This window comes from Ischnura elegans, chromosome X (genome assembly GCF_921293095.1).
Source record: "Ischnura elegans chromosome X, ioIscEleg1.1, whole genome shotgun sequence".
NCBI lineage: Eukaryota > Metazoa > Arthropoda > Insecta > Odonata > Coenagrionidae > Ischnura > Ischnura elegans.
Genome location: NC_060259.1, coordinates 108902358 through 108922101, shown reverse-complemented (window position 1 = coordinate 108922101; position 19744 = coordinate 108902358). Strand labels below are relative to the sequence as shown.

Here is a 19744-nt window from a genome sequence, read left to right as displayed (position 1 = left end):
CATTGTTTAAAGGTCGATTTGGCCCAGTGGTACCGTATCGCGCTTACGTTTTGAAAGTCCAGGGTTCGAGGCTTGGAATGAGTAATTTTTTTCCAGTCTGCCACTTTCTCCATTTTTTGTACTTTGTTCCATCTTCTTCAGATTTGTTGATTTCAGACGTTACACGTTTTTTTACTAGACTGCTTTTTTAGAATAAGCCTTAAATTGACATTCATGTCACTAGCTTACCTTGCTTCGAATTATTCTTTCCGTTGCCGAGATTCATCCAAATAGGAGTGATATAACTCTGATGCTGGCGTCGTAGTAAAGGGAACTCGTTTCCGAAGCAAAAGATTTTAAACATACCGACTTCGAAGAGTTTCCCAGGTCCCTACTTCGAGTAGAGTTTTACCTGTCTACCTCTATGATCAATTTTGAGTACTCCAAGTGCTAAACGTTGTTCTTCTTACATTTATTGCTGTCAATTAGTCTATTTTTAACTTGGTAATTGTTAGAAATGTTTTATATGCTAAATTTTCAGAATGAAGTGAGAATCGTTACTCATTATAGCTCTCGCCGTCGACTGGACCCCGACTATTGTTTGGCGGGCGGCAGGTAGGATTTTGAAAAGAAGTTTTGTCCTTTACACTTGGATAGTTGAAGGGCTGAACGAATAGGACAAAGGTTTTTTTAACACTTAATAAACTGGATAGGAGGTTGAAGTTCTGTATTTTTTTTCGGAATGTGTAAAGTATCCAAAAAGTCATTTTTGACCACCCTGTCAACCATTATCCCCTATTCCTTCTTCCCTAACCGATCGCTAGGCGAGGTATGCTTCCCCTAACTAACCCTCCCCTCAATATCAGTCTCCTTCTTTCTGCGTATTTAGCGGGCAAGAGCTTTCAAACAAACTGTATAAACTGGGGAAGGAGCTGTTGGCACATATGAACTTTTTATTAGCTGGATAATACTACTAGGCTAACTTGAAATTGGTTCATGGCCCGCAACGCTTGAAGTCGATGTCCATACGATCGTATCATTTTTAGATTGGTTTGTCGGTTCATCCTACCCTTTTCTTTTTCCATGGCCTACCTAGACTCTCACTTTCTGCTACTTCCTTGTGCTTTTCTCTGCAGCACGATATCATTCAGTTTACCCTCCCTTTCATGAGACCATAAGGTATAACCCCGCGAGGAATTGTTGCCGTATACAGGACCATTTATTTTAGGAAATACCCCAGTAATATAGGGCACCAGAATAAAAGAATTGAATATTACTGATATTGGCAGTGCCATCTCTAATTTTTCCTTTTTTATTTATTAATTTCCCCTTTACATGAACTCGGATGATATGCGTCAAAAAAACAAGAAAAGCACAAAATTGAAAAGCACCATGAACATTTAATAAAACTGCTACCTGAGCATTTGCACTTGCGTTTTTTTAAGTCTTCAGGGAGACATATTTCCCGTAAGTTCTTGAAAACACTTCTATTTTCTACTAACTTTGACGCATACCAAGCATACCTAAGCATATTATCGAATGCTGGCGAGGACAATTGATGATGAACAATGGAATGAATTTTTATTCCATCCTCACGTGAGGAAATCTCTCTTTGCCCTTGAAGAAGGAATGTGCAGTTCTTGATTCGTGCAATAAACTGTTTTATCTGTCTGTAAAAATATACATCGCACGGCTGGCATACGTTTGTGCACTTCGGTGGTATAATTTTTATGCTGCATAACGGTTCTCCTTCCTCGTCGATAAATAGTTCATCGTAAATGGCAGCATTAGTTTGGCCCCCCAGGAATCGATAAGCAATAAAAATTTATTCTTTTTAACGTATGGCTGGAGAACATTTTTTTTAAACTTAATATACAACGCAGTTGTAAGTTTTCCAGACTTGGAACACACAACGGAAACGTTTCCAAATTCATTCTCCATTTTCTTCACACTTTCACACACTCGCGGACCAAAATCACCTCCAGGTTCCTGCATGCACAAAAAAACTTTAGGAAGCAGCTTTCCTGAAGCAGTAATAGCGTACTGCGCTGTATATGAGTGTGTCATTTTCCTCACGCTCCCAAGAGCCACCTTAACAATTTTGTCTCCTTTGTTAGAGAGCGTCCTCTTCCTATCAACCCTGTACGCACACCTGGTCTGATCTGTGTTTATTACGAAATCCTTATTATAATTGGAAATCAGGCTTCTTGCTTGCTTCTGAAACTTCATCGCTGATTGCAGGATTTCTTCGATTGAAGCATGCTCCCTTGTAGACACGTATTTCGTTATTTTGCGTTGTACAATTCGGTGTCTCTTCTTAAAAGATGCCACCCAAGAAGCACTCGCAGAGAATTCAAACTCTTGCGATATGCGCTGAAACGACGCGGAAATGGCCCATTCCTGTAAAGTCCGGGTCATCACCGGCTCATTCATGTTTCTGGCTTCCACAAAGCGATCGTATACCCATCTGTCGATCATTTCCAGCTTGTCGCGTTTCGTTCCCCCTGATTTTATATCTTTCTCCCATACGGATAGCATTCCCTTATGTTTTAAATGCACCGAACCTAGGGTTTGAAGGGTGGCAAGGCTCCATTTAGGTTGTTCCTTAGCCATATTCACAACTTTCACTTTAACATCTAATGGGATGTGCTGGTGAGCCGACCTTTTGGGGCTGGGTTCATACTCGCTGAGGTCCGTCGGCGATGAGTCATCACTGGACCTTTCTTCGCCTAAAATTCCTGTTACATCATCCGGTAGTAGGAGATCGTCAGATTCACCGGCACTAAACAGCTCCTCTACTTCTTCAAACTTGAACTCATTCAAAATATCCAAAAAACTCCCAACAACTTCATCTCCGATTAGTTTGGAGCATCGCGTGACAGAAGCGTTTTAGGGTCGTTAATAGCCTGCATCCCACGCAAAGTGTCTGTAATGTGATAAAATATTTGCATTCAATAATAAATACTATTAAAAATAATGGACCACGAATATCTTTTGCTACAAATAGCATTATTTACATCATTAAAATATGCCTACCTTCAAAATGACGAATAGCTCCCGTTAAATCATCTTTGCTAAAAGCATGTTTTGACGTTGAATAACAATCGTCTACGGCACTGCCACTAGAAGGCCCAGGGATTGGATCTGGTTCCATTGTATACTCAGGTAAAATACTTATTTCGCACGGTAAACTAAATTATGAAGCCCTTATTCCAAACTTCTGCCTTCGGATGTCAACTGATGAAGGTTTAGGCTCAAACTAATTCCAAAGACAGGAATATACGATCAATATCCTATCAAAAAAGGATACGTAAATTGAATAATTCAATAAAAAAATTAAGACGGAACTTCGACCGTCAGTTTGGATTAGCACGTGTTAAAATAAAATTCGTCCTATAGTTTGTCCAAACAGAGACGGCGGGTAAGAGATCTCTTAATCGATTAAGGCACCGCTCATTAGCCCAAAAATAGCCGCGTACCTGCCGCCCGCCAAACAATAGTCGGGGTTCAGTCGACGGCGAGAGCTATAATGAGTAACGATTCTCACTTCATTCTGAAAATTTAGCATATAAAACATTTCTAACAATTACCAAGTTAAAAATAGACTAATTGACAGCAATAAATGTAAGAAGAACAACGTTTAGCACTTGAAGTACTCAAAATTGATCATAGAGGTAGACAGGTAAAACTCTACTCGAAGTAGGGACCTGGGAAACTCTTCGAAGTCGGTATGTTTAAAATCTTTTGCTTCGGAAACGAGTTCCCTTTACTACGACGCCAGCATCAGAGTTATATCACTCCTATTTGGATGAATCTCGGCAACGGAAAGAATAATTCGAAGCAAGGTAAGCTAGCGACATGAATGTCAATTTAAGGCTTATTCTAAAAAAGCAGTCTAGTAAAAAAACGTGTAACGTCTGAAATCAACAAATCTGAAGAAGATGGAACAAAGTACAAAAAATGGAGAAAGTGGCAGACTGGAAAAAAATTACTCATTCCGAGCCTCGAACCCTGGACTTTCAAAACGTAAGCGCGATACGGTACCACTGGGCCAAATCGACCTTTAAACAATTGGGCGAAATTTTTAAATTAAATTGAACGTGACCGTATTTTTAAATTTTTAAATGCTTTTTTCTCTCAAACCCGGGCGTATTTGGACAAAACCCTTCAGCAGTATTCCTGCCTAACTGTCTACTTTCAAATAAAAAGGGTCTCATCTTCTTTCTTGACATCAGTTAGGCAAAGTCTCCTTGTAAGTACACACGAAATTCCTATCATTTTACGCATATTAATAGCGTTACTTGCCTCAAATCTTCTTTTTTGTTTGTATATTAATCGAAATCCATTGCTGTGCAATGGTCAAAATCATTGCTTGTAATTGGGTCCATATCACCGGCCTACCGAAGTAATTTATCTCGTCTCCTTAACAGAATGACTATATTTAATTTAGATCATTAATTAAGCATGGAGCTAGAGGAAATGAGTTTTTTTTTAAAGCAATATGGTTTGAAACGTAATTTTTGCCGTCATGCCATTATCGGGCGATTGACTTCCAGGTAGAGGGTCTACTCTAAAGCCTTCAAGGTCATCGGTATTCACGGGGGAGAAATGGAGTGGTGGCCGAGTTGCGTACGAATAGTATCAACACATAAAAGGGTCCACTATAGTCTCAAACACAATAGCTTCATTCCCTGCCAGCAGTCGTAGACCCTCTGCATCTCAGGAATACAGTGCAGCAGTAGAGGGTGATTTCGATAGAGCCATACTGAGTAAAAACCAAGAGAACAATGGCAAAAAATAGTAATACGGGTAGAAGAATCAAGAAGTTATCAAGAAAAACCATAAACCTGAAGAGAAATTGAAAGAGGTCAATTGCACTGGATATAGAGAGCATCAAAGTGAAATGGTGCAGAAGTTTAAACTCACAATGCCTTATTCTGAATGAAGATGAAGTTAAAACATAAGTGACCTCATCCACACCAACTTCAACCAAGTGCTCAACACTTATGGAAAGTTCATTGTGAATCTGTACAAAAAGAGGAGGGTGGTAATCACTCCACATCCAATCGACATTTAGTGAAAGCTCCGGTTGGTTCCAGAATGTTAAACGGCAAGCAGGTATTTTCAGTGCGGCGATATCAGGTGAATCTGCAAGTGTTGATAGCGCAGTCACCACAACATCTTCTGATGAACTCCAATCTGTGATTGAAAGTGCTCCTTTCCCCCTCAACTAGTTTTAGTGTTGATGAGACGATATTGTTTTGGAAAAAGAATGCAATCTCGTTCATTCATTGTCAGGGAAGGAAAACTGGGTCAGGTTTCAATGCATTTAAAGGCTGTTTCACATAGCTGCTAATGCCTCGGGGGACTTTAAAGCCAGTTATGATTTATCATATACACAAATTCCACGAGCAATGAAATTGTATTCAATTTAGCACTAGCCTGTTATTTGGATGAGCGACAAAGGGGCCTGGGTGACACGATAATTGTTTTTAGGCTGGTTTGAAAATTCATCAACTGCAGACAATGGGTGCATCCAGGGGGAGCTCCGCTCACTGAGCGGAAGGTGAGCGAACCACCGCTCTCCCCCTGGATGCGACCGCTCACCACCCGATCACTAGTGAGCGTCCGCCATATTTGTGAGCGTACTCCGGGTATGATCACCTCGCTCACCGACCAGTGAGCGGCGGCGCGAGTTCAAAATGGTGCCGAAGAACTGTCGAGTCAAGCATAGCCGTATTAATTATACATTGTAACGTATCGAACACTGGATGACTTATACGTAATGTAGGCATATTAAATGCGATTGGCAGAAGGCCTTTTGTTACGTTTTTATTTACTAAATTAGGTAGCCAAAATATTATTCTGCGGTGGAATTTTGTCGTAAGCCAGGTAAAGTTCAGATGTAGCCTTCGCTGAAAAATGGATTTTCAAGTTGAAATGTGTTTTTAATTCTTTATTAATATTTCATAGGCTTCAGATAAATTGAAATATATCTATATACGTTAATCGCGGGGTATTACCATGGTATTACTTATCCGCTTAGTCAAAAAATAAGGCGTGAGTAATTTTTCTCCCGGGTTAACTAAGTTTCAACATTACCTTCTGGCCGTTTTACACGGGGGACGTCATTGCGCAATAGCTGAAGTATGTATACATATGAAGTTAAAATCAAAATAGTATCGTGTAAAGCGGTGAATTTCTATAACACACGCGAGAATGATCGTACATAAGGTACCTTTATGAATATTGGTCTTCTGGTAGAGAAACATAATACAGTGATATCAGGGTTAAGAGTAAAACCTTTCATGTGACCTTTGACAAAGTGAGTGGCTTTAAGCCGATGTCCCACAGTCAAATTTGCATCAAATTTTGATGCAACTCACCCGCACCCTGTCCCACGGTCAAAATTTCATCCAACTGGCTTTTGGTCCTATCGTTTGCACAAATCACCGGTGCTCGGTGATTTGTACAAATTGGTTTTTGATCAAAATGAGATGCATTGTGGGACACCCCCCATCCAGTTGCAGCAAAATATTTGCATCAGTATGTACAAAGTAGACAGAACTAGAAATGTTGAAGGCTAGAGGCTAAATCTATTATGTCAATAAAAAGTTGGCATCAAGCAAGTTGTTCAGCGATTTTAAAAACCCTTAAAACTACTCGCTGGCGAACGACAAGAAGATATAACGAAATTTTTTTTGTCATCAGCAGAAACATGAACATTGACCCGAGCACATTCAAAGTCCATTCCTCAATTAGAAGCTCATGTGGCACATAGCTCACTTCAAAAGTAATGTCAGATTTGGTTAGTACGATAACACCAGCATTTTTTTTTAATTTGACCGGTTTACCAGCACTTCCTCAAAACATCCGCCAAACTACGTCCCGAAATGCTGAGATATAACTTCATCATTAGTCACCCGATGTTCACAAACAGTTTATTGTGATAATAATAACGTCTACTGCTGTCCTTGATCAATTATTAAATCTCATTCAAGAAACTATAAGACGAAGCGGATTTCACGGAATTAGCAAATGTGAAACTATTGCTTTCTAAACATGGGAAAGACGTCCATTTTAGTGCAAAGACCTCTTTTTTCAAGACTTCAATGTCAGGCGCCAGATTCCCAACGAAATATTTGGACGATTGACACAAAAGGAATTTCCAATAAATATCACGCGACTCGTAAAGAACTGTTGGCGATAAATCCTTAAGGCCCGTACATTAAGAGTGATATATATTCGGGACAGAGTCACAAGGTATGAATTTATCACAGGAATTAAAGGATATTTCGCAGCCGCTTCACGAAAGTATGCACAAGCGCTGGGCGCCATATTGAATGTTTTGCATTTCAAGTTCCCCACCAAAGCGCTCACTGAGCATTCACCATCCAGGGGGGAATGTGATTGCTCAGTGAGCGCTGACGTCACAGTCCGCTCACTGATCAGGGAGCGATCACTCCCCCTGGATGCACCCTATGCATTACGAACCCCTGAGACAGCAGATGTTAGCCCACCCACATAACAGGAGGGGATTTCAAAAGCATGTTCGAACTTTTTTTACGTGAATAAAAGTCTTTGAATGCGTGCTTACTATCTTTAAAGATATTTTAAACTTTTATATGAATAAGGTTTACTAAGGCTATTTATCGGAATATATGTGGTTTAGAGGAAATTTGATACCCAACACCTATGCTACCAGGAATGTATCCCTATCTTCCCCATGTTAAAATGCTCTCATATAATGCAAATTTGTAAAACGCAAAAACCCCTCTATATTAGGCATGGTTATATTAGCACTTCTTTAGATGACATCTCCATGATTTTTGTACTGTGCTAATGCACACTAAATGCAGATATCAAATCAATTTGCGGGGAGCCATTCGAGGTTCAATATACTAGATGGTACTTGCTCGCAGAAAATAACTTTAACAGCTGCAATGTTTTTAACACCCAGATTGTCAACAAATGCTTAACGAACCATAACATTCCTTGACAGATATTTCATGAAAGAGCAGTGTTTCTCAGAAATATATGCCCATACATGTAAAAAAGAATCAAATACTCACAAAATTTACCCGTTTTAGTACCAAGCAATTATATACTGTAGTCCACTCAATGTGCTGCATGTGTGAACGATGTATGGCCATAGTCAAAATAGGGAGGTTTCCTATTTTTTTAAATTGCCTTAATCAAAAGATTATTACTCCTGAAGTACGTATTTCACGCTTTTAGATTTTTAAATGAAGATATATCTTTTTATGAATTTACTAATGGTGGGTAACGAATCACAGTCAATGCTTTTGTTTTCTTTGATGAAGGAAACTACCCTATTTGTAGCAAACTATATTAAAAAATGAAATTGATATATTTTGACAAAGGCTTAGTCCATCAATTTAATAAAGGACCGCTGATTTTCATAAGTATGATAAAAAAAGAAAATATAGCTGAAAATATGATTTAAAAAATAGAGGTTGACAAATTTCTCAAACAATTAATGGTATGAGACCATAAAACATGGCATTCCCATCCAAATATCCAAGTCATTTTAAGTTCCAATAATTAAATAAAATAGATTCTCACCTGCCTCCACTGGAAGTATCTGTACTGAATGTTTTTTAGCCTTTGCAATCCGAGGGATACTTCCTCAAGAAATAGGCATCTATTCTCCTCTTTCATGACACCTGATACCTGTAAAAACCTTTCATGAACACAAATACACCAAAAGAAAAGCAATAACAAGTCCCCAGATAGCAATTACCTGCAGGAAGCTCTCTCTTAGCAGAGATACTTCGAGCTCAAGCTTCTTCTTATTCCTTGAAATATATGCCAGGCAAAGGGGTCGAACAAACCCCCGTGCACAAATGTCATTAAGGGTAAAGTAATGCACGTATGCATGAACTCCCTCAATTATATCTGTCTGAAGAACTTGGGTATCAGCAGTAAATCTAAAACTCCCACTGAAAAGATAATTAGAATTAAAAACAAAAGAACTAGGTACCTATGATTGTCCAACAGTGATCCTCTGATTTGGCCTCCCTAAACATTGCACTATGTGAAAAACTCAAAATCTAATATATTGGCACTCTAAGATACTGGCAGGTAAACGCAAAGTACCAGAGATCCATGGAAACTTTGAGAGCTAAAGAGAATGGAGGTGAACATCAGTCAGCTGAGTGATTCCAGTGACTGGGATTGACACTACTGCCATTAAAAATATTGTTGTTTTAACGTAAGTTAGAGAAACTCCAAGCCAAAAAGTGCCTGTATGTCTCAGATCAGATAAAAAGCTAAAGACAGGGTACGACAACAATACATGAAAATTCTTTAGGTCAGTGGGTTTTTTTTCAGAAGGATACATCACAAAAACTAATAACATCAACGGTGAAAATGGAAACCAAACTTGTGCAGTAAAGAACGAGCTGCACCCAGGAAGCAGTGCTTCTCCAAATTACTTAATGCCAATGAAAATGTCCGTGATTATGAAAGAGAGAACATTTTTCAAAATGTGCAACCTGACACATGTGATTATTGACTACATCTATAATTGAAGTACACGAAGCCATGAAACAGCTAAGCAATAATAAACCTACAAGGAATGATGGTATCTCCATTGAGATTTACATAGCTGGAGGGATGACACATCTGATAAATCTCCATGAACTAATCCTGGACGTATGGAGGAAAGAGTTTTTGCCTGGCATCAACAAAGAGTATCTCTGCATGATGCGACAGGTTATGCTTATTCTACGAAAATTTGCCAAATTTCCTTCAAATCATGGGGGCACAGTCCATACCATCACCTTCATTTGCCCATGACTGCATCATTCCTCCAAGTCTCACAGAAATGATAGAATTACAGAGATATCAGCGTTGCCATACTGGGGTAAGAGGATTTTTCCGGGACCATCAAAACACTCCCAATGTGCACTCCATTACGTCGACTGATAGACTCTTTTGGTAACATTCGATGTTGGGAGAAATTAGGAGAGCGAGAGTGGGATACGTGGGGGCAGTCATCCGCTTATGTTCACGCTGGGTGAGTTAAAATCTTCACAGATGCAAAAGTAAGCTCATACAAAGTAATAGCGTTTGACTCGGCAACAATGAGGATGAGGGAGACCAGAACAGATATATTGTTGCGAGCATTAATTGCCACTTGGTCAATGACAGCACCCGTATCTCCCTTATCATTACAGACTCTGAAGATGGGAAAAAACGGACATATTTAGTAAGTGAGTTTCAATATGGCAGCAAAAAACTTTATATGACAGTTAAAGCGAGAAATTTTGTATCGTAATGAACATGTGGGGGCATAATGAGAATTGCTTGGTACACAATATTAAATTCCGACAAAAGTTCAAATAATATTGAAATCCTCTTCCAGGTATATAGATGTCATGACGTAAATAGGCTGAAAATTTGATATAACATTTCAACGTCTTTGGCGTCATAAAGTACACAAACCCAGATTATCATACTTCTGCACAACTTCCGAAGATTCAACTAACGTTACCAATATCAGGAGAGAGATAAATATTGAACCATTAAATAAAAACTAACCTTGCATTTGCTTGGTAATCCACCGACATTATTTTCAATATAAAGTCATCTAGGTCTACTCCAAAATCAGCATAAGTTAAGGGAACAGTCAAAAGAGGTATGGGTCCTTTGACTTCCGAAAATTCGGCAAGTACGATAATGTCTTTTGAGCTGCAAACACAGTCCTAAAAATTAAAGCGATACATAGAGAAAATTAATGACACAACATTATGAATACCCAACAATCATGGCGGATGCTTTACATATGAACGAATGTAACAGCATAAAATACTTTACCATGCTGACTTGTTTGCGACCTACATTTCCACGTTCTAAGTTATTGCCGCGGGTGATATTTGTTGTATTCTTTTCTTCTTTCATGGCGTCTGAATAACTTATTCCAAGAGCGGCTAATTCGGAGTACACCGACGCCATGTCGATTTAAATTACTAATTGTCGTGGAATTTCGACTCGCGAATGTTTTTCAACGGGCGATTTCTTGAAAAAGTGCAATGAAAATGGTACAGATGGCGCAACTTGGAAAATATATCCAGAGTCCTCTGGATGGCAGTTCTCTACACTACTTCCTCATAGGGTAACCAAGTACTGGAGTTTTAAAACCTAATGAAATAAATATTATAAGTAATAAATATTATAACGACGTGCTTTTGCCGAAAAGAATATTTTTAAATTCTCTAAATGGTGAATTCGGCAGGAATTGATATCAACAACTTTTCTCTCTACCTAATAAATTAATTTAATTCCCATATTATATAGCATTGCTCGCAGTAGCGGATGCAGAAAAAACTCGAGGGGGTATCGCAAAAGATATCTTGAATTACCTTTACCCTAATAAAAACAATCAAGCCAAATGCAGAGTTTAAGAAATTTTTAATTCAATTTATTACACAAATAAAAGAGACAATACCATAGTATCCAGAGTCAGGGGCGCGGCCAGGAATTAAGGCTGGGGGTTTAGGTGCAACTAATACCGGGGTGTGTGGAGGTATGGAATACGCACCAGGATAAGCGGTAGGTGCGAGATTAATAAAATGCAGAATTTTAAGGTAAACGGTGTAAAATGGTGAGCTTTACGGCTTTCTGATGGATATTTTATTTATCCTTACTCTGTTCTATTAGTAATATCAATCCAATTAAGTAAAATGGGTAAAACTTAAATATTTCTCTGAGCTCTGGGGGGGGAGGGGGGTTAACCCCCAAAACCCCCCCTCGCTGCGCCACTGTCCAGAGTCCTCTGGATACTATGAGGCCTATTACGAACGGCTCACCGCATGCGGTGAGATACCGCCTGCGGTATCATACCGCCCCCAAGCGCGTTTACCGCCCCCGAGCGATTACGAGTGGCCACCGGTCGGTATCATACCACGGCTAGGGGTCGGTATGATACCACGGCCAGCTACCCCGGTGGTGAGATACCGACCCCCTAATGGCGGACGTCTGTTTACATTTTTCGGGTCGAGTTGGCATTTTTAAAACAAAATATCCGACGATAGAAACTCGGAAGCTATCATATTTTGTGTTATTTATAATATTAATGTCTGACTAAGCGTATAAAATATAAAACTGGAGCCGACTGGAGCAGTTGAACAAAAAATTTATACCCATATAACAACGTTGTAGCCGTCTTGAGCCACGGCCGTAGGAGATGGATGCGTTGATTGTAAGTTGACCCTCATTCATTTATTTAATTAGAACAATTTGGATGTTTTTTAGGGGCCTATTACGAACGAGCGGGCGGTACGCTTCCGCCGTGCGGAGTTTTCGTTCGGTATACGGTATCATACCGCCCCTTGCGATTACGAATGGTCGGGTCGGTAAGTCACCGCCAGGCGGAGAGAACGTCTCAGGGGGTCGGAGAGGAGCGATGCGGCGGAAGTGACGTTTGTATGAAAAATTCTGAGCTCCTTCAGCCCGAAAATGGTGTAGCCAATGGTAAGCGTTTTTCGTGTTCTAAATCCGCGGGAACTGTTTCCCACACGAATACTTCGGCAGCAGGTTGTACGTGGACTGTATCAGAAAGAATGGATTTTTCGGGGTATTGTATTCGTTAGTTTGTCTTATAAATGGAAAAAATGGACTATATTTTGCTCCTTTATTCGTAGTTTTAGGAGAAAATATTGAGTAAAGCATTAATTTACAGTGACTTGCGGAAGAAATCTGGAAGGATTTCATTCAAACAAACTCAGGTAATGGCTAATTACATGGCGGACCACCGCAATTTTGCGAGGGGGACTTTTTTTGGGCCAACGGGTAAACTGAACCATCAGAAGCAATGGGTTCAGTTACGGGATTTGCTGAATGCCCACGGCCCTCAGAAATCTGTGGAGCAGTGGAGAAAGGTATTGCTGGATTAGACCTTCGATCGGTTATATTTATTGTAACCGTGCTGCATAAAAGCCTATCTTGTAATCAAATTGTACGTTTTTTCTCCCATCTTAATATGAAGGCCTGGAAAGACCTAAAAGGGAAGGTTCGCGCAAAAAACGCGAAACTCAACATGGAAAGGAGGGCCACGGGAAATGTTCCGGTAAATAGCCTTCCACATCTACATTAACATTGCCATTGAGCTTTAATATTACTTTGATCGCATATAATTTAATACTCACTCCATCTAGGCATCCACGCCACCCCTCACTGACGAGGAGCAGAAGATCTTGGGGGTTATTGGGAGGGAGACCTCAACCCCAATGCTAGATACTGAAGAATTGGATGTAGGTTACTCTTGAATTTTTTATATATACATTGACTTTGGTTTACGTCCATATTAGTTGCAATTTCACTTTCGGGAACTAATTTTTATTTATTTTGAATTTTAAAGCAGCCCATGGACAATATCGATGATGACGATGTTGGTCAGCCTCTGGTATGTTTTTTTTTTTCTATTTTCATCACAATTATATAAGAGAATAATTTAATTTATTATGCCTGTGATTGATATTATCATTGGATGGCAGGTAGTGGAAGATATAGCATGCGAGGTGGAGACTACTCTGCTGAGCCTCCCAACAACATCGCAACATAGAGGTATTAATTTATGATCTTTTATGTAACCAATGTATTAATTCTTCTAGCAACTGTTATTCTACTTTCTCTTCTGTTAATGATATTTTTCTTTTCAGAAACTCAGCCCACAAATAGGACCCCCTTCACAAGTACGTTCCCTTGATGTACCTTTTCCAATGATAATTATTCAGTAAATTATTATCACCAGTCATGATTTGAATTCATCTCAGTTCTCTGAATTGTGCCTTTTAGGTGCTGCAACAAGTCGAGGTGGTCTGCAGAGGGAGGTCTCTGACCTAAGGGCACGCCTGGACTCCTATGAGGAGAGGAGTTTGAGTATAATGGAGGTAAAATGCTTTCCTGAGAGTACAGTAATATCCCGGAATTTTTCTCAATGATGGAATTCCGTGAGAGATCTCCTCTTCCTTATCTTACTCACTTGATGATCTTGGATTTATTCTCAGGATATATATGAATCCCTCAAGACCCTTGCCCAGACTCAGGGAGAGATTAGCCAGACTCTGGCAAGAATAGCCACCACTCTCGAGAATAGGTGCTCTTGGGCTGCTATTATGGATGGAATAGCATTATGCTATTCTTCGATATTGCAACCGATGTTGCTATAATATAGCGTATTGCAACGCCTATGCTATTTGGTATTACGAACGGTTGCAATTCGTGTTTTTACTACACCGGAAGACGTAATTCTCAGAATAGCATAGGCCCGTTGCTATTTACTATTATGAACGGCGAATTGCAACCGGTAGGCTTGCTATAATATTACGCGGTCTTCGATGCCGAGCAATTCGGTATTGCAACCAGAAAACGTGCGCATTGCGATGTCGAATTGTTTTTCTGAGGTTAAAGTAACCTAATCAAGCATTGAAAAATGGAATAATAGCCAAAAATAAAATGATATCAGCTTTATTTTAATTAAATAATAGTAGCTTAAGTGATGAATATTTAACTAGTTAACACATTCTGTGCTGACCGTTTTTTGAAGAAAATGCCCTGTGGCTGACTTTTTGGCAAAAATTTGTATTTTTTTATTATTATTTTAACGACGTGATTTTATGATTTGTGATGCCTGCTACATGTTTTCGCACTTTTTTTTAAAAAATAACCCTTCATTTGTTGAAAATTTGAAATTTAAATTTTCAAAGTATCCTGTCAAACTTTTGATACCTTCCCGCAACACACCTACATGTTTCCCACATTTCTTTGCTCTTTGTCAGTACTGTAGCGAAAACCCGTTCAGACTTTATCACTTTCTGGAAAAAAACTAATGGAAATAGTAATGCAGCAAACATTATTTTTATAATCTGGAAATGATACATTCAAATACGATTTTAAATGTTTTATTGCTCAAAAGAAAATATTGCGAGTATTACCAATATTTCCAGCAAAAGTGTTGCTCCCTATTGTAGAAAAATTATTATGAACGATATGATATCCTGTGGATAAGATTTTATAATGATAAACATTGGTTTATAAATGAGAGGGAAAATTTGTATAAACGAAGAATTGTTGCAACGAAACACATTATTTTACAAATCAAAAATTGACCAGCATTTTTAGAATAATTTTTCAGTTACTAAATACTTCGTATAAAATGATATCTTTTTAAATAAATATTGAAATAGAAAATATAAAAGGTAAACATTAAAAAATATTTTTTTCTGCTGGGTGAATAATTTTCTGCATCACAAATTCTTGTGATACTTCTGGAAACAGTCAAGACACAATCGAGGATCAGATAGGCAGGGCTATAATATGATGTATCCTGGTTGAAATTCTTCTTGAAGCACTGCCTACATCTCTTCTGTTTTCGTCTTTTCTGTCTATCGTTTTTTTCATATAATCGGGTAAATGTCCTAATAAGCCCTTGGTTTTGGTTGAGGCAGGCTAGGATGACTATCTCCTCAAAGGGATCGAAGGTACAGATATTGTCATAAGAGATTCTATAACTGGAATTAGAAGGTCGATGAGAGGAATTTTTCAAAAATTTTCTTTGAATAAAAATTACGTTTCAGCAACAGTGATTTCAGTTGGTGGATTCCCAATTTTTAGTACCATTTGATGGATTTCCTTTCAATGGGAAAGTCAGAGATCATTTGATCCCAATGATCGATGCCACAATTGTAATTGCTGTATTCAACCACCGCATGTGGCTTTCTCGGCGTGCACCCTCGTTTTTTCGTAGATTCGTTCATTTTTTGCACTGAATTCAGCGATGATCATCCGCACTTCCCTCTTATCCGTCCACCTTAGGATACCGATTTTATACTCATGAAAGGTCTCCACCACCTCACCTTTCTTTAATTCGCAGCAGAGCACCAAAAGAGGAATAACTTTCTTGCCTCTCCTCAGTGTCCCCGTCAAGTTAGGTTTCCCATTTGGATGGAGTCTAGAACTGGCTACACTGTTATAAAAGTTATCAATATAAAAGGATTAGCCTCAGTCTAAATGATCCTCCATCATTTCTTTACCATCTTCTCCGAATGCCCTTTTCCAGACACTTCTGAGTTGGAGGACCTGCAGTGCCAAACCCTTTGCTTCCGTCAACATATACAACTCTATTGCGTACCTGTAGCGCTCTCCCCTCACATATTCACTATATCCCAGCCTAGCTCTCCAAGGAACCATAGACTCTTCCAAACTTAGGTCATGTGAGCGGGTTACTACTTTTTCCATTGATTCCTTGAATTCTATATGGGGCTAATTTTGAATAATCAGTGGGCCAGAGGAGTGTTAGAGTCAGAGAACGTAGATAGGTTCTTGTTGATTTGAAGGGCTTGGAGAATCGACATGAATTGTTCAAGCGACTTCTCTCTCCTGAAGCAATGCAAGTCATATAAAGATCAAGCTTTTCAATTATTGGAGATAAGGGAGATTTGGATAATTCTAGCACGAAAAATAAGGCCAAAAAGTAGGGAAATTCTTCTATGGTTAAATATTTCCATCTAGTAAATTTCCTTCAGGACACATATAGCCCATTTTATATCCTCGGATGTATATATCCTCGGGCCGGATCAGTTTCTCCGAGTTCGGCGGCATGTAACTGGGTTAGTGGAAATTGTTCTCTTAGGCTTTTTTTTTGTTGGGGAGGATGCCAAATAGAATGCTTGTAAGTATTTAGGATATTATGGAAAAAATGAAGTAATGAGTCTCTAATTCAAATGCTAGTGAACATAAGGATGGGGAAGTCTAGCTATTGTGCATGAAATGTAAATAGTAAAAATAAATTGCAATGTGGAACCAGGACTTTACTGAAGTTATTGTAAAATTTATGCAAATATACTTATTATTTCATGCATAGCAGCAAATAAACATAGGGATAACAACAAATTTTGCCATGATGAAATCATAGCAAATAAAATTCACTCGGGAACTTTAAAAGTATAAGACCGGAAGCATTTATTAATATCGTAAGGATAAAAATACACATACCTGGAGTATGTCCGAAATTAGGCAACCTGCTAAGCAATTTACCACGATAGCATTATTTGAAGTTAAAAATAAAAATAACAACAAGGGAAAAATATTTGTATTCCTTCTTGTAAAAACCAATTAAATAAACACAATCTAATCATTGCGTTAAAAGTCATAAAGAAAGATAAAATACCTTGAAATAAAGTAATATAAAAAATAATATTACCTATCCTCGTCAAATGCAAAAGTATCTTTTTATTATTTCGCTTTGAATATTTGTAAAAGTTTTTTTTAAGGTATAATAACAATTGTGAGAATATATAACTGTTTTCTGCATTATAAAATGATAGTAATAAAAAATACATTGTAAAAAGCCACGTCCTTGCAGAGAAAAACCGGGTAAAATAAAAAAACACAGAAAAAATCGAAAAAAAAATTTTTCGGAGCTTTCCGCATGGAAAACAGGCGATGAGTGGTGACTGACCCTCTCCCATACCCTAACAGCGGTGGCTGGCGCTCAGGGCGGAACATAACGCAAAAGGGAATCATGACGTAGCGTCTACGTCATCAGTCACTGGGTAGTGGCTGCCATGACGTAGACGCTACGTCATCAGCACGGAACGTGTTAAGTGATTTGGTTAGGAATTAACATTCGAGCTTAATATATGAAGCACAAGCTTGCTTCATCGACAGTACGAAAACAATAACAATTAATGCAAAGAATTACTACCATTAGCCCAAATTTTACGTGTTTTATTCATATTTACAATTCATAATTTTATTTCATCACTTGACTTGCTACTAAAAATATCCTCAATGTAGGCTATCAGGTCGATTCTTGAAAAATTTCAAGCTTGTGTTATCACACTACCCCGTGAGAAATGGTTCATCGAATCTACGTCGAATCTTCGTCGATTCGACGAGTATAGATCGATATGTGGTCGACGTCGATTTTATTTGTTCAATCGACGATTTTTCGACGTGTTATTCTCATTGGTCAGCGGGGCCAGCGTGTTGATTGGCTTAGTGATGTTGTGACAAAGTCTTAAATTTAACTGTGAGATTCTATGAAAACATATGTGACACAAATTATAAAGCTAAAATTAAATAATTATTATATTAATTCATACACATTAATCTTAATCTCGGAGAACAATCTTTGATTCCTTTTCATTCTGCAACTTTACCGGAAGCGCATGTTGTTTAAGATTGAAGGCAGTCTCCAACAGACTCTACCGGTCTCTACTAATCTTTGGACTCTGTCGATCTGATAAACCGGTTGAACCGTGGGAAACCAGTGTCGGTTGCTGTCGGTGTTTCGATTCGTGTCATTTCGATACCTTTAGCCTCGCGTCATAGATATCAACATCTCACATTTTTTCTCAAGGGTTTCTGATTATTATTAAAGATAAATACGAAGGACTTGAGGTTACAATTCACCATAATAAATTTGAAACAGACTAATTATTTCACCCGTCATTTGTTTAGACAATGCGTGCTCGAGTGAAACCCGTCGTTGGGGCAGCAATAGATGCTCTTTATTAGCCGAAAAGATCTATATTTCTGTAATTATTATTAGTAATCGCAGGTAAGAAGACGGTACCACGTCGACATAGAAAACACGTCGATGACATCGACGTCGAAAACACGTCGATGACGTCGACGTCGAAAACACGTCGATTTTCGGACCATATAGACATCGATCGATGTGTTGCCATCGACGTTTTATCGATGACTACTTCAACGTCGAATCGACGGCGATTCGATGACTCATTTCTCACTGGGCTAACTCGCCAAATATATTAATAGTTATAGCTTTCAATGAAAACCATATATTACCATAATAATACCATATACTTTGATCAGCCGTTCATTTCCTCAATTGGACAGTATATACAAATACATGCAACGAGTCGAAATTGTTTTCCCCACTATTCGCTGCCGTCTACAATTAAAACTAAAAATTTACTAAATTATAAACACGGGCAGTCGACTTGAATTACTTGCTTGAAAACAAAGGATTTCTCCGAACACCAATAAAGTTTCCGAACAAATATGATTCACCACAAACGTTTAATGGAATATCCATGCACTACATCATTCATGCAATATATATCATGTGGAATTGAATACAAATTGTTTCCTCTATAGACAAGTAAGTTATTCACACAATTAAGTTTCAGTTTATCGGCACAGTTCAGGGTCTATCAAAAATTTCAGTGAGCACATAATAAAATCAGCTGATACGAAAACAATGATAACTGACACAACAGCACTTTCCACACGATTCACTATTGATAGATTCACTTTTTCACAGCTGTTCCATCCATCCTCAAATTCACCATCACCTCCCTCTGCTTTTTCCAAATATGCAGCTGAAATATCGATACTATTCCATCATAATACATAAAGCACAGCTGTGACGTTGCCACCTACTTCATTTCCTAAACAGAGAATGAACACTGAAATTAGGGAGTCATATAATATATAGATAACATTAGAAACGAAAGCTTCTAGTTCATACAGTAAAACGATATCGTCACGAGCAATACAATAAAAGTTGATACATATTAATTCTGATATGCAACAAACAGACTTCGAAGCCTAACACATTTACGAAGAAAATCAAACATATTTAGCTTTCAATGATTATTTCGCATAGCATATATCTCACGGTAAAGGACCGATCGGATATAGGTAAATCATTGAATATTTATGTCCGATAAATCATCATTATAACAACGAAATTATGACCTAACCCACC

At 38.4% G+C, this 19744-nt stretch overlaps 1 protein-coding gene across 2 annotated transcripts in view; it reads right to left on the bottom strand.

Moving 5' to 3' along the window:
- The window catches only part of LOC124170488 (guanine nucleotide exchange protein smcr8b-like), a 47846-nt gene extending 36859 nt beyond the window's left edge, over positions 1 to 10987 (bottom strand). Inside the window, exons 1-4 of one of the 2 annotated variants that reach the window (XM_046549234.1) lie at positions 10822 to 10987; positions 10546 to 10709; positions 8744 to 8942; positions 8566 to 8673 (exon numbers count right to left, since the gene is read on the bottom strand). In XM_046549234.1, the coding sequence (XP_046405190.1) occupies positions 8566 to 8673; positions 8744 to 8942; positions 10546 to 10709; positions 10822 to 10959 (609 nt within the window). In that variant the 5' untranslated portion in view covers positions 10960 to 10987. The remainder of the gene's footprint in view (positions 1 to 8565; positions 8674 to 8743; positions 8943 to 10545; positions 10710 to 10821) is intronic. The other variant, XM_046549235.1, reaches the window with a different exon arrangement.
- Positions 10988 to 19744: the final 8757 nt, after the last annotated feature.